This window comes from Microtus pennsylvanicus, chromosome 3, assembly GCF_037038515.1.
Source record: "Microtus pennsylvanicus isolate mMicPen1 chromosome 3, mMicPen1.hap1, whole genome shotgun sequence".
NCBI classification, from domain to species: domain Eukaryota; kingdom Metazoa; phylum Chordata; class Mammalia; order Rodentia; family Cricetidae; genus Microtus; species Microtus pennsylvanicus.
The window spans coordinates 16767553-16781980 of record NC_134581.1 but is presented as its reverse complement, the minus strand read 5'-3'; the positions used below and the strand labels follow the sequence as shown (position 1 = coordinate 16781980).

Genomic DNA, 14428 nt, shown 5'->3' with positions numbered 1-14428 from the left:
TGATTCAGCAGTCTGGTCCCTTGAGGAGCAGCAGTATGGCGTCAGTAACCCCTGTTCTCCTGTTAGACGTTGTACACCATTCCAGCTGGCTCCCACCTCTTTCCTTTTAACCAAAGGCATGTAAAGTTTTTCTGTCAGTGCAAACTTACTGCTTTTTTCGCTTCCTGGGTCTTATGGTCTCTATAACAGAAACTCAGCTCTGCTGTAATAATGAGAAAGCAGTCACAGGCCAAACGTATGTTTATGACTGTGTTCTAATAAAACTTATTTACAAAATAGATATGAGCTTATAGCTTTTGAATTCCTTCTTTAAAGGATTGATTGGCCTTAGGAAGGCCAAAGCATAGCTGTCAGTAGAGGCTCAGGCTGGAATCAGTGAGAAGCAGTTCCTTCCCGGCTGCTGTGCCTTTGCGCCTGTTGCATACAAACTGAGGGCCTTTTGTGGGAGTCCTTTCCAGTCTTCTTTTGGCCTAGTCCCCCTAAAGGCTGAGGTACAAGTGCATCTGTTTTCTTCATTCCTCCCCACTTCTTGTTCAAAGTTTGAAGAACAAGCCCTAGCTTGTGTGGTGATTTCCCGCTAGTGGATCTCTGAAACTGTCTTCTGCCATTGCTAATGATCCCAAATATGCCAACCAGAGCTTTAAGACTGGACAAACGCCACCACCGCACTCTGAAATATCTCAGCCTTGCTGAGAGGGCCACTGTTGGCAGACTCTGCCAGCCATGGTCCTGGTTCTTTGTATTGCTGCCCTGCCTGAGTGAGAAGTGATCCCTGTCTCCTTTAGCGAACATACCCACCATTCTCACAGGCGTGATAGGTATTGTGTCTAATAACGACAGGCACTAATCACAGAGGGATGTTCACATTTAATTAAAATAAAAATTAGCTCTCATTTTCAAATGCTCTGCAGCCATATGCTGTTACTGCTGAGCAGCAAGAACACACACATCAGGCCGGGTGGTGGTGGCGCACGCCTTTAATCCCAGCACTCGGGAGGCAGAGGCAGGTGGATCTCTGGGAGTTCGAGGCCAGCCTGGTCTACAAGAGCTAGTTCCAGGACAGGCTCCAAAGCTACAGAGAAACCCTGTCTCGAAAAACAAAAAACAAAAAAAACCACACACACACATCAGTTACTCTGCTGACAGAAGTGTTGTGATGGCCCAGGCCAAGCAAATGCCAACCTTCTTCCTCAGAGGACCTTATGTTTGTGATCATGTTTCCTGGTAGAAGAGGTGGGTGGCAGATTTTAAAGCATACAAATAAGATACCCCTGTCGTGTGTGGTGCCTTCACCGCTGATGGGAGTCCATTTTCTTTGGGATAGCTCTCTCTCAAGTGCTGGTGGTACTGAAGGCAGACAGCTGATTGCCTTAGCAGAGACTTTCAGCAAGTGCTCTTAAGAGTTATATGAGGAAGTTCTTGGTGGGGTTATCTGCTGTTTATCATATTTAAAGGTGATTCTGTGGGTTAGCTCCCGACCAAGACCTGAGAGCCAGGTAAGAAGGATCCAGAGACATTTTAGCAAAATATCAATATATTCCTCCCTTCACTTCAGTTAATGATGCAGGAGGCGGGGTCAGTCCACATGTAAGAAAGGGTCATTTCTTTTGTTTTTTTGTTTTTAAATAAAAAATACTTTAGCAAAACACAAGATTTAAAAACATTTCTAGACAGATTAATCAAAAACTGGTCTTGAAGGAGGGGCTTACTAAGAAGGGCTACAGTACTGTTATTACTAGTGTCCCATTTTTACTCAGGCCTGTTCCTCCAGGGCCTGCTTTATGTCAAGAGGTGGCTAGATTGCATATTCTAAAGAACTGAATCCCTGTTTTTAACCAGTACAATATCTCCATAGAAAGGGAGGAATATAACCCAGGTAGTGAAAATAAAACTTCCGATCACAGATAAAATAGAGAAACCTTCCCACCCCCTACTCTAACCCTGACAACTGCCTTCATTCACAGGGCTGTGTACTTAATCCATGATGGGGGCAGTGAATGAAAGCAGAGAGCCGCTACCAGTGACCGTGTCCCAACAATCCAGATGACACTTCCAGCTTCTGCTCATGCTTTACAACAGTAAATGACACATAGATGTGCTAATGTGCATTTAATTACCAGAGGAGCGAAGATATCTGGCTTTTTTATTCTGTGATGTTTCTAAACCTCTACCCATTAAATGCAAAGAAAAATGGAAGGAGTCTTGACAGAGCAGCAGGGGCACCCACATGGCGTGTTTAAGTGTTATTTGCGGCAAGGAGCCTGTTCCATGCTCCGACTTTTTCTAGGGCTTGGACTTTGCTGTTTTGATAGAACTGTGCACATCCCCACTTCTAGATACCTTAGCTTAGTCCTTGCTTGCTTGTGTTGAGATGATACATTTTGGTTATGAAAAACACATTTTAAGTTCTATATTGGGTCTTAACTCTGACAGGGACAGTTAAAGTTTAAGTGTTTCTCTGGAAGCAGCGGGGGGGGGGGGGGGGGGGGGGGGGGGAGGCGCGTCCTGGGCAGCAGTGACGTAGTTACTAATGCACACTGCCCTCAGCTTCTACACTGTGACCCCAGGTGCTGGTTCAGCCAAGGATGCCTGGTCATCCCAGATCCCCAGTTTGTCTTCATCACCTAACATAGTGGTACTGTGTGGCTAAGATTGGCCCCAAGTTCCCAATCCTTTTGCTAGCTTTACAGGCTGTGCCTCCACACCCAGCTTCAGGTTTTCCATTCTTAATTTGAATATAAACCCTCTCAATTTGTATTTGGTAACAGTATACCCTCCTTTTGCCATTCTGAAAATTTCTTCTCTCAAAGCAATCTGGAAAGTTTTAATTCTGTACGTTATAATAATATTGTCACTATAACCTAGGTGTAAATATTGACATATACATGACAAAGTGTGGCTTTTTCTGCTTGGACTCGGGGTTGAGAGACAGAGGTGGCACCTGAAGGCTGTCCTGTATTGTTTTCAGGGTTGTCCATCGAGGATATTGCTATTCGTAGTGGCTGTCTGTGGAGCAGACTGATTGTGCTAAACTCCTCATAAGTATTATTGTTACAAGCTTTATTCTGATTGCCTGGAGGAACTCTTCCTGAACTTATGGAGTCCTTTTAGGGTATAGTGAAAGCCATAGAGACCCACACTCTGTGGGCTGCCATGTGACTTTGCATAGGCCCTGGGTCCTGCAGGGATACAGCTCCAGATAGAGAACCCTAGTCCATGAGAGAGAGGCATGTTGTCATCAGGGTCTTTGTGTCTTTGCTTCTGGAGACCCCTTGCTCCCAAGCCTGGATGTTGTAAGGCAATAACAGGTCAAAACACTGGAAAGATTGCCTTTGCTGCGTACAGCATTCAGAATGGGAGCTCCTGACCAGAGGCTGCCGATTGGGTCACTGCAACATCTGGGGCTGAGAAAAGGCGAAGGCAGGTAGATAAAAGGCGTCCTGTCACCTGACCGTTGGCTGCTGTGATCCTCAGGGAGCAGTCCTTAGATGTGATGCGGAGTTAAATGTTGGCCTCTTCTTTTTGTTTTGTTTTTTTTGCAGTGAGGTAGAGGGATTGAAGCTTCCTAGGGAGGTTCTCAGGAAAGTGGGCCTGGCATTGTTGGCATGCCTATAATGCAAGCCCTGGAGGAGATTCAGTGTCTGCAGGAGTCTGGTAGAGACAGGTGCTGTGCGTGGCTCTGGGGAGTAGACACTGCCTTCTTTCTAGAGTTTTCACCTCCCGAGAAGCTGCTGGGGTATGGTCTGTTCAGGTTCAAGTCTCAACTTCTCATTCTGTGACCACTCCATTGTGTTTTCCAAGTCCTTGCCATGCTGGGCCATTTTTGTATCCATTTGGATCATGCGGAACACCGATTTTGTCTTCTCTCCTCCAAGGCCATCTCTCTTTTTTATTTGAAGGGCATTCTTGTGTCGGTGCTGTTGTTTTCGTTTCTCTGTTTTTCATAAGGGACCTTGCAGAGAGTGAAGATTTGGGAATATGCACTTTTCCTTCCTCACCTTGCCCTAGAATTCTTTTGGGTACCTTGGCGAGGTGTTTGTGGGCACCCCTTTCCACACAGACATGCCAGAGTCCAGGTGTTTCAGGGCTTGCCCACGTTCCTGGGAACCTCATGAAAATATCTCTACAGCTTTTTTATTAAAAAAAACTTAAGGGGCTGGCAGAGATGGTTCAGTGGTTAAGAGCACTTGCTCTTGCAGGACCTGGTTTGATTGCTAGCACCTGAATGACAGCTCACAACCATCTGTTATTCCAGAACCAGGAGATCTGATGCCCTATTAACCTACTCGGGCAAAACATCCATATATACATCTTTAAAAAAAGTTCAAATTATGTTTAGGGAGAGAGCATGCTTTCCAGAGTGTGTGGTCAGAGGAGGACAATTTGTGGATCTGGTTCTCTCCACCATTAGGCTCCTGGGTAGAACTCAAGTTGATAGGATTGGTGGCAGGGACCTTCCTGCTGAGACATTTTACTGGCCCCTTTTCCTAGCTTCTTGAACAAACACTAGGCCTTAAGAGTTATTTACTCATTTTAACTTTTATCAGATAGGCATGATGTATTTTTGTTTTGAGGATCCTTTGGTGGAGGGAAGGGTTAGAACATGGTCTCACTGCAGCCAGGCTGACCTCTCCAGAATGTGGGATTATAGATTATGTCCCTCACACCTGGCGTTGAGGGGCTTTTTTCCTATCATTTAGTTTCATTCCTCAATGGATCATTCTAGAAGTGTTAATAAAAGTTCATTCCTTGTCTGCACATTAAGGTAGAGCCCTTGGTCTCCATGCTCCTTGTGGCCTTCTTGTTGGTGGATGGTTGGCTCTTCTGTATCTGCATTCCAAGGATTGAGTCTTAGGATCATCTTGTCTTTGTAGGCTCCTGAGGCTTTTAGAGAAAGGGATTCAGCCTGTTTTTAAAAATAAATTTTAGTGCCAGATGGTGGTGGTGCATGCCTTTAATCCCAGCACTTGTGAATCAGAGGCAGACAGATCTCTGTGGGTTCTAGGGCAACCTGGTCTACAAAGCAAGTTCTGGGACAGCCAGGGCTGCATAGACAAACGCTGTCTTGAAAAACCAAAACCAAACCTCCTCTGCTAAAAAAACTAGCGTGTACATTTAAGGTATCCATCATGAAAGTATAGGATTTATGTGAAAAGGTTACTATAGTGAAGAATGGACATGCCCACCATCCAATCATTACCTGCTTCCTATGGCAAGAACAGCTAAAAAAAGAAAAAAAAATCTTATTAGTCTGATCTATAATGTAATTTCATTGATATGGTCTTTGTGTGGTATGTTAGGTATGGTATTGTTTATCCTTTGTATTTGCTACTTTGAACTGTTGACATCATTCTTCCTGTCTCCTACTTCCATTCCCGTTAACATTTTGTTTTAAAGACAGGGTTTTACTCTTAACTCAGGCTGGCCTAGAACTCACTATAGCTGGTGAGCCTCTCTTTAGTGCTTCCTTGGGGTTAGGGCCAATGATCCTGCCATAAGGAGACAATAGGCCTGGAGCTGAGACCTCTTTGCTCCTCTCAGTCCTGTCCCTTTGCAGCCCAGTGCCCCAGGTGAAGGCTTGAGGACACTTGATCCCTCTGGGGCGTCCCGGGCAGGAAGCATGGCCTCCAGGTTCAGGTCTTTTGAAAGGCAAGAGGACCAGAGGTCCCAAGGGTGTCCATTGTTGCCACCAACAGGCCTATTCTCTGGAGCCAAGCTCCAAGGAGTTAATTGATGTGTTTTCTACTTTCTGGAAAGTGGTAATTAACCCTGCTCAGGCATAAGTGTGTTGAATGCAGGGTCTCCTACAATCCTAGCACATAATTCTCTCTCCCTTCTCTACCTTTCAGCAGACAGCTCGGACAACTCTGATTTGGAAGATGACATCATCATATCTCTGAATGAGTGATGTGCCATCCCCACTTGGAAGAGAATCTTGGCAGGCGAGAGAAACTGAGTGAATGAATTCAGAACACCTGCCTTTGCTGTCTCTCAGGGCTGTCCGTTAAGGAACTGTATGCCCTGCATTCAGAGGACTGGTTTAGACTCTCCTGACTCTGAGGGCCCTTCTAAAAAACAATAACAACCACAAAAAAAAGACTACAGGGACTAGGCCCTAGTTTGCGTCCCCTCCTCCTAGGACGGACATAGCTTTCCTCAAGGGAAAAACAAACATGTCTCTGGGTATTTCACAATATATTTTCTTTGTATAATGTTCTTTACTTAAAGAACAAGAAATAGTTTTTTATAAAACTTTAAAAAGAAAAAAAAAAGCAACAGGCATTTATAACCGAGGGTCTGAACTTATATCCACCAGTCTCCTATCCTGCACTTCATTTTCTTTGGAAGAAAATGATGTCTAAAGAACAATATAGAGGCATTTTTACATACGTATTTAAATGAAGAGGAAAATCGTGGTTTCTTAAATTGATAAGGATTAAGAATATTTTATTATAAATATAATATATGATTTTTTAACCTGTTTTGTTGCCTCATACGCTGTCAAGTTAATTTGTTTTCCTTTGTGCCAGAGCGGGAGTGGAAGGCATGGCCTGCTACTGGGAAAACGCCTAACTCCTACCTTGGTGGCCAGGCAGTTGTGTAGACCTTGTTTTTGTGGAGTTGAGAGAACTTTAGGGGTATAAATTCACTCCCTCTCTTTCTCTTTGTGATTCAGTTTTTCGAAAGTCCTTTTTTCCTTCCCTTTCTCCCCAATGTGGAAATTACAAATCAAAGGTCTTTTTCTTTAATGTAAAGTGTATTTATTTAAAAAAAAATACAAAATAAACTACAAGTCTGTCTTTGTTTTTGGCCTTTCCTTGTTTTCTTTTACTGAGATGGGGTGTCCTTCACCTCCTCAGTTTTGGCCAGACCAGGGGACCTAAGGAAGGCAAAGCCCTCCCACAGCAAGTCTCCCAGGGCAGACAGTAGTTGAGTCACTTGAGCCTGGCCTGAAGTTGCTGGAGGCCTTGTGAGGACAACAAGGGGGGGGGGGAGCAGAGGGGGTAAGAGAGTGGGGCTGCATCTCTTTCACCGTGTGTGGGACATTTAAGGAGCAGTCTGGCCACCCCTAGGTCTTTTTCAGTCCTAGAAGTTGAGGGGTATTTGAGGCTTGGTCACGTTGGGTATGAAGGAAAAACTTCACGGGTCTGAAAGTATGAGGGGCTCATGTTTTGTTTATCCCACCATTTCTTTCCCACAATAAATATAAAACAGTAATTTCTCACTCTGATTTTGCCGAAATGGTAGCTTCGGTTTCTGTTACATAGGCATTAATTACACAGCCACAGAGACACCTCTCCCTTTACTGAGAGAAGGGTGTATTGGGTATAAAGTAAACAAGCAATACAAGATGGCGAAAACTCTCCAGGGGTAGGTAGAACCTGCTACACTCAGGAACACAACCTGTCACACTGAAATGGCCTGTACCACAGAGGCACATCCATCTTGTTCCTGTAAAAGCCGAGGCCTCAGCTCTTCGTCTGCTTCATGCCTTGGCATTAACTGGTTAACTGACAACAGCCAGTACACGTCTGATGGCTGGCACTGAATGCAGCTGAAGAGAAAGCAGCAAAACTCTGCATCATCACTAATTCAGCTCATCTGCCAGAAGCTCTTGGGAGCACCCACAGGCCTCCCAAGGTGGAGACGGGCACATTTAATAGGAAAGCACAATTCTGGTTGACTTGACAACACTCCCTTAGGAATGTGTTTCATGAGACTAAAAGAAAACATCTACCTTCCTTGTTCTACTAGGGTTCAAAACCTGAGTCACTTAGGAAGACACAGGGTATAAAAACACTACACATTAAGGGGTTTTGTCTGCTCTGGTTTTTTGCCTTCATGAAACGTCAGCTGCTGGGTACCTGCTGTGGGCTTTCTCACTGGAGACAATGTCATGACTAGACAAAGCCTTGGTTACCTGACCCACACCTTCTTTGGTGCTGGCAGGGCTGGCTAGGAGGCCACAGAACCTGTTATGTCTTAAGGACTAAAAGGAAGTGGTTAGGATGGTTAAGTAGTCCAAGGTGGAAGGTCACAGTGGGTTGTGGGTCTTACCAAGAAAACAGTGGCTATCACTGGAGCCAAAGGGTGACCCTTTCCAAACGGGTTGATTAAAGCTGGGGCCGGGGTGTCTTGGTTCTGCCTGGGAAGGGTGCACTTGGGTGATGAAACTTGCTTTGTAGCTGTTCTATGACATTGTTCAAGATCTCCAAGAAAAACTGCAACAGGCCTTCAGGATGAGGCTTTCTCTGGTTTCTGGCTGTATGACAAAGAATTCTGAAGTAGTCTGGGACACCAGGCCTACTGACTTGCTCCAGTGAAGGCAGTGAGCACAGCTGAAGGATACATTAACACTCTCATTAATGCTTCAGAGCAGTGGTCCTCAACCTTCCTATGCTGAGACCCCTTAGCACAGTTCCTCTTGTGCTGGTGACCCCAACCATAAAATTATTTTCATTGCTACTTCATAACTGTAATTCTACTGTTATGAATTGTAACGTAAATATTTTCTGGTGACACAAGTTTGTCAAAGGGGTTGTGACCCTGTTTTAGAGACATGTTTGGTCTCATGAATACCAGCCAAGGCCTGGTGAGAAGAAAGTCCCTATTTTACCCAATTTCCAGAGTTTCTGTCCTTGTAGACGTACATGAACTCCATATAACCTCCAAGGTCTATCTCAGAGCCCAGAGGTTACAGGTGGGCCAGAACCAACAATCCTTAACCAGGACTCCCATTCTCCTAGGCCTGACTGGTTTGGACTACCCAAGCTGGCACATCCTCAGCCTAGCTGTGATCTGTGGCGACAACTGTTGCCTGATCTAACGTCCTACTTGAGACAGCAAAGGCAGAGCCTAAAACTCTTGGGCCACTTTCCCCTCCCAGCCTGAGGATGCCTCAATCTGTTTCCTTCTTAGCCCAGCTGATGTGGCTCTGGGCTCTAGCCTATCATTTAGCAATTGTGACTTCTTTCCCACAGAGAATGATCTGTTTCCTTACCTCATTTCTGTGGCTCATCACGGAAAGCTACGTCACTCATCAAGGACATCTTCCTGGCACTGTACTCCCTTGCAGCACTGAGTACTGTAGCTGGGAAGTTTGCTGTTGGCCATAAACCTCTAGGTTTGACTGTGGCACAGGCTCACTCTACTGACAACCCTGAAAGACCAAAGAAAGCCCCCAAATCACAAGCACATTGAAGGGTTAACCAAGCTAGGCTGCTTCTCACCCTGCATCCCACCATTTCCCTCCAGGACCCCTGGGAACCAGGCAGCTGACTGATACTGGAGACCCTAGACTACATAAAGACTAAAGACTGATCCAGAGCGAGCCTGGACAGGTTAAGCACAAGGCTCCTCAGCATCAATATTGCACTGTTCCTCCCCCCAATGCAAGACCACAAAACTGAAAACTACCCTCTCTGTCCAACAAGCTTTAGAATTAGGTACCTTGTCTAATGGCCATAGCTCAAACTGAAGCACTTAAGACAGGGAAAAAACAATAATAAAAACTACCTGTAGCGGCTGGTACAAATCTTAGGCCCAGGCCCTTCCTCTAATCGGCTCTGCTCAGGATGGTGTAATGGCCCAAGTCACACAAGCCTGTTGGCCATTAGGGACCAACGAGTGTGAGCAGGGTCCTGACAGACGAAGAGCTGGGCACCACGAACGTAGCACACTGTTAGAAGCAGTGGTATCAAAAACGACATAGGTCATGCACTGAGGGCATTTTTCCATTTTTTAAGAAAAAACCTGATTAAACCAGGACTATGGTCAGATTAAAAAAAATTCATCCTCTGACAAAGGCTTTACTGACAACTTTCCATACAGTTAGTCAAAAAAATAAAAATAAAAAAGAATAAAAAAATACAGAATACAGCAGATAGTATCTCATACATGGGAAACACAACAGGAGTTTTTTTTCTTGTAAAAAAACAAAAAGCCCCAGACCCATGAGCTTAGTTTTAGCAGTGGACAGGATGCCACCAAATGAACCAGAACAACCCAGCAGAGAATTCAAACCAAGGGGGTAAGGTAGGTAGAGAATGGAGCAGATTTTAACATGACTGCTCTGTGACACAAACACAGCAGAAGAGCAGGTGCGGGCTAGGCAGCGTCTCTGACTATAACTATCACCATATGCTCTTCCTCTAGCTTGCCCAGGGTCCGCAGTGCCGACTGCAGGTACTGCTGTGAGAAGTCGCAGGGAGGGAAAGCGTAGAGCATGCCCGTGCTGTCTCTGCCCTTAGACCCACCCACTGGCAGGCTGATCACCCCTGCAGCCTGCTTCTGTTTCAAGTAGGAGACCAGGTTCCTGAGAAGCCGCCTCTGTAGGCCTGGTTCCACTGCGGGCACCCCTTCAGTGCCAGGCCCACTGGGGGCTGACTGGATGGCTAGGAGCACTGCATAGCCGTTGGGGCTCCCCTGCTTGATGCGACGGGTGACCTCGTCCAGTTTGGGCTGGTCCAGTCGAAGGCGCTGGGCAATCTTTAGCTGGGTCAGCTTGCTGCCAGAAGTGTGGTCTTTGAGGAGACCGCTGATAACTCCCTGGTCCCCCTCTAGGATGTGCATAGATGTTGGAAAACAGCTGTTTTTCAAAACTAGAAGCCCATTCCAACCCAGCTGCAGTGTCTGAGCATACTCGGAAAGAGTCTTTAGCTTTTTGGTCTCGTGTTTTGGCTCTTCAAGAGTCTTGGGCTCTGCCTCAGTGGTCCGATGATTGCGTTCACTCTCTCGAGTCTTTTTTCCATGGGAGGAGTCTGGAGCCTCGTGGTGGTGGTGATGGTGGCCCCTCTCCTCCGCACCATGTCTGCTGTTGCTGAGGGAGTTGCTGCCTGACTCCTTGGTCCCTTCACTGGAGTGGTTTTCCTTTCGGCTACGCTCAGGAGTGCGGTCTGAGCCTCGCTCAGACTGCTGCCCCCCACCCTTGGTCCTGCTCCGTTCCTCATAAGGGGAATGAGTTGCCCTCCCACGGTCACTAGAAAGGCTCCTCCGCTTGCGTCTCTCTTCCCAGGGCTTGGCTATACTCCGGTCCCCATCTCCTCCCCAGCGCTCACCACTCCGGCTGCGCACTGAGCGGCTATAGCCCTCTAGGCTGTTTCTGCGGTCCGAACTTTTATTGAGGCTGGTCCAGTCCCCTTCCAAAAAGGTCCGGTCCCGGTCTGAATAGAGGAGGTGTGGAGGGGTCCTATCCCGCACCCTTAGGTCCGCATCCAGGTTTCGATGCCGGGTATATCCATCAGCGAGCAGCTCATAATGCACAGGGAGAGGTGAGGGCTGGTACTGCTGGGGATAGCGAGTCTCCTCTGCTTTGGCAAAATCCACCCTGAGCCTGCGATCCGGACCACCCAAGGGAAAGCCCCTCATTTTGGCGCAGGCGGCTTGGGCTGCGTCCAGGCTCTCGTACTGGATGTAGGCAAAGCTGTCTCCTTTGACGTGATCGATGGTCCGAATGCTCCCAAAGCGATCAAATTCCCTGGCCAGGGCTGCCAGCGAGGTGTTAGGTCCCAGACCACCCACCCAGAGGCGGGTGGTGGGGTTAGCCTTGCCGTAGCCTATCTTGATGGGGTTTCTGCCAATCACCCGGCCGGACATAGCCACCTTGGCCCTGTGTGCCATGTCCAGGTTCTGAAACTTGAGGAAGGCATAGGCACCACCCTGGCCACGGGCAGGCCTCTTGATGACCACCTCCTCAATGATGCCGTACTTCTCGAAGGCCCGTCGGAGCTCCACCTCAGATACACTGTGGTCCAGGTTCCCGATGAAGAGGTTGCGCGTGGCTCTCTGGTCATCCTCCGGCATCAGGTCCTCCTCGCACACGGCCGGGTAGCCGTAGGGGCGCCCGCGGTCGTCGTACAGCCCGTAGTAGTCCAAGGCCCGCTCCCGAGACAGTCCCACGGCGGCCGCGGCCGCAGCATCCAGGGCGAAGGCTGCCGCGGCGTGCCGAGCGCGGGGCTCTCGCAGGGGCGGGGCGGCTACCGGCGACAGCGAGCGCTGCTTGTACTGGTAGCCCCCGTGCAGCGGCAGGTAGCCCAGGGGGTCGGCGGGCGTGGGGGGGCCCGGGGGCGGCGTGGAGGCGGCGGCGCTGCTGCTGCTACTGCGCCGGCTGCTCCCGCCGCCGCCGCCGCGCAGGTAGACCGGCTCTACCTTGAGCGGCCGGTCGTAGAGCAGCAGCTGCCGGGCCAGGGCGTGCTGCCGGGCCTCGCGCGCGTCCTGTGGGTGCCGGAAGTTCACGTAGGCCACGCGGCCCAGCTCCGGAGTGTGCGACAGGCGCAGGCTGATCTCACCGAAACGCTTGAACTGGTGGAAGAGCCGGTCCTCCAGGTGCTCGGCCGGCAGCGCGGGGCTCAGGCTGCTGATGAGCAGCGTCTTGTATTCCGGAGCCGCCGTGGAGCCGGGACCCGCTGGTTCCGCCCCGGGGGGCGGCGGGGGCGGCGGCAGCGGAGAGGCGCGGGGCGACGAGCCGCCGGCACCGGGGTCCCCCGAGGCCTTGCCGGTGCGTCCTCCGCCTCCGGGCGCGCCCGAGGAGCGCCCACTGCTCGCTCGGTGATTCGCATCCCCGGCAGCGCGACCGTCGCGATGCCCGCCGCCGCCACTGCCGCGGGGCTTGTCACGAGCCCGCGCTGGAACCGGGTGCTTAGTGCCGCCGGAGGCCTTGTGCGCTGCTCGCCGCCCGCCCGCCTCTGCCTCCCGTTCGCGCTCCCGCGGCCGCTTGGCGGACGATGACGAGCCACGCCCGCTCGGGCTGGAGTCTCGCTCGTTCTGCCGCTTCATGGCGCCGGCGCGGCGGGCGGGCGGCCCGCAGGTTCCTCACAGCGGCAGCGGCGGCAGCCCAGGAGGCAGCGCCCCCGGCGCCGCCATCTTGGACAAAAGGACTCGGCGCGGCGGCGGCGGCGGGGCGGGGCGGGAGCGGCGCCGAGGGCCGGGAGCTGCGTTATCAAGCTGCGCCGGCCGCACCACGTGACTCGGGTGGGCGGGACGAGAGTTTCGCTCGGCGCCTATCACCCGGCTCCGCGGTCCTGCACCCACGTGACACCTCGGCAAGCGGAGGAGCTGGCCCGACTGCAAGCTCTGGCGCCACCGCGTGGCTGGCTGGGCTTAGGCACCTGCTACTGCGTTGTGCGCGGCGTTCCTCAGGAGCAGGCAGGCCCCAGGGGGACTTGGGCTTTGTGCTCCAGGGCTACCCACGCCAGTGGGTCTGTCAGCTTAGGGCCGTGCCCACTAGAACAGGAATGGCCACTTGACCGGCGGCCTCGGTCCGTGAAGTATCCCCCTCAAACCTGCCACTAGCTTGAGATCCCATTCCCCTCCATGGCGTTTTCTGACTGGGACCGGAGGTGATGTCCTTGAAGGATCCTACACCCTGTCCAGGACCCACATCCCAGGATCTTCTGCATTCAGATTCTTCAGGCACTGTCCTGGCAAGACCCTGAAAACAAAGACTACAGATGCTGGTGAGACCTCCCTGGGTCCAGTGCTGCATTTGCATCCTATAGACAGGAATCTTGGTGCCCCTGGGTCCAAATTTCTGCTGTAGGTTTCTGGGCAGACAGGAGGCTGGAAAGGTAGGTCTGTAGAGCAGGTAATGCCAGAAGTTATCATCTCTCGCCATGCTGATATCTTGCTGGTTAATGTTCTGTCTACATCCAGGTGAAATACAGGCAAGAGTACCCAAAGGCCTTTAGGGCTTTATGCTCTCCACGGATGGCGGCTGTTTCCAGGTCAGTTCCTGTAGGATGACAAAGGGTGCACCCAGCTCTCCCCTCCTCCCACAGGCACAAAGCAATTGGCAGGAGACAGGTGCAGTGGGCTCCATGGCAGAATCTAAGGCCCCGTGGATGCAAACTGAACTTAGGAACCACACAAGCGAGCTAAGACCGACTCTTTGGAAAACACAACTTCTTAGCTGCCACTTCTTTCACATGATGTTTGGGGGCAGCAGGAGCGGTGTCCCCAGGAGGCACAGTCACACTGTTAAGTACCAGTCACAGAGCAACTGAAAACCATACTGCACATAGCTCTCTGGCCCTCTGAACCAATTCCTGCCAAACCTGCAAGACTACAAGTAAGCAAGGGGCCTTGTTCACACTAGACCCAGACCAGAACCCAACGAATGGACAACTAAGTACCAGGTGGGGTGAAGAAATGGAAACGCCAACTCTGACTACCCGCACCAGCACAGAAAATTCTCTGCTTGTTCTGCATATGCTGACCTGATAGGTCCACCTTCAGCTCAGGTGTCAAGCCTAAGTCTTCACCAGGCTGAAGTACACAACACTCTGAAGCCCAGAACTGCCCCCTCCCCCCAACTTTGGCTGCTCCAAGATCCCAAATCCTTTTATGGGTGATTGTAGCACTGGCAGACCAAGGGACCTTTGCAGACTGGAGAGACAAACCAGTAGATTATAGGACCGAATCCTGTTTCAGT

The 14428-nt window shown here is 50.1% G+C and overlaps 2 protein-coding genes across 3 annotated transcripts in view; one reads left to right on the top strand and one right to left on the bottom strand.

Annotated features, from left to right (window-relative positions):
• The window catches only part of Dcaf1 (DDB1 and CUL4 associated factor 1), a 62270-nt gene extending 55466 nt beyond the window's left edge, over positions 1 to 6804 (top strand). The window contains exon 24 of one of the 2 annotated variants that reach the window (XM_075964742.1): positions 5853 to 6804. In XM_075964742.1, coding sequence (XP_075820857.1) covers positions 5853 to 5908 — 56 coding nt within the window. In that variant the 3' untranslated portion in view covers positions 5909 to 6804. Of the gene's footprint in view, positions 1 to 5849 lie in introns of both variants that reach the window. The other variant, XM_075964741.1, reaches the window with a different exon arrangement.
• A 2917-nt stretch (positions 6805 to 9721) lies between these two features.
• Positions 9722 to 14314, bottom strand: Rbm15b (RNA binding motif protein 15B). Its single transcript, XM_075964744.1, has one exon. It carries the CDS (start codon positions 12772 to 12774, stop codon positions 10108 to 10110), a length of 2667 nt encoding a protein of 888 aa, XP_075820859.1. The 5' UTR covers positions 12775 to 14314; the 3' UTR covers positions 9722 to 10107.
• Positions 14315 to 14428: the final 114 nt, after the last annotated feature.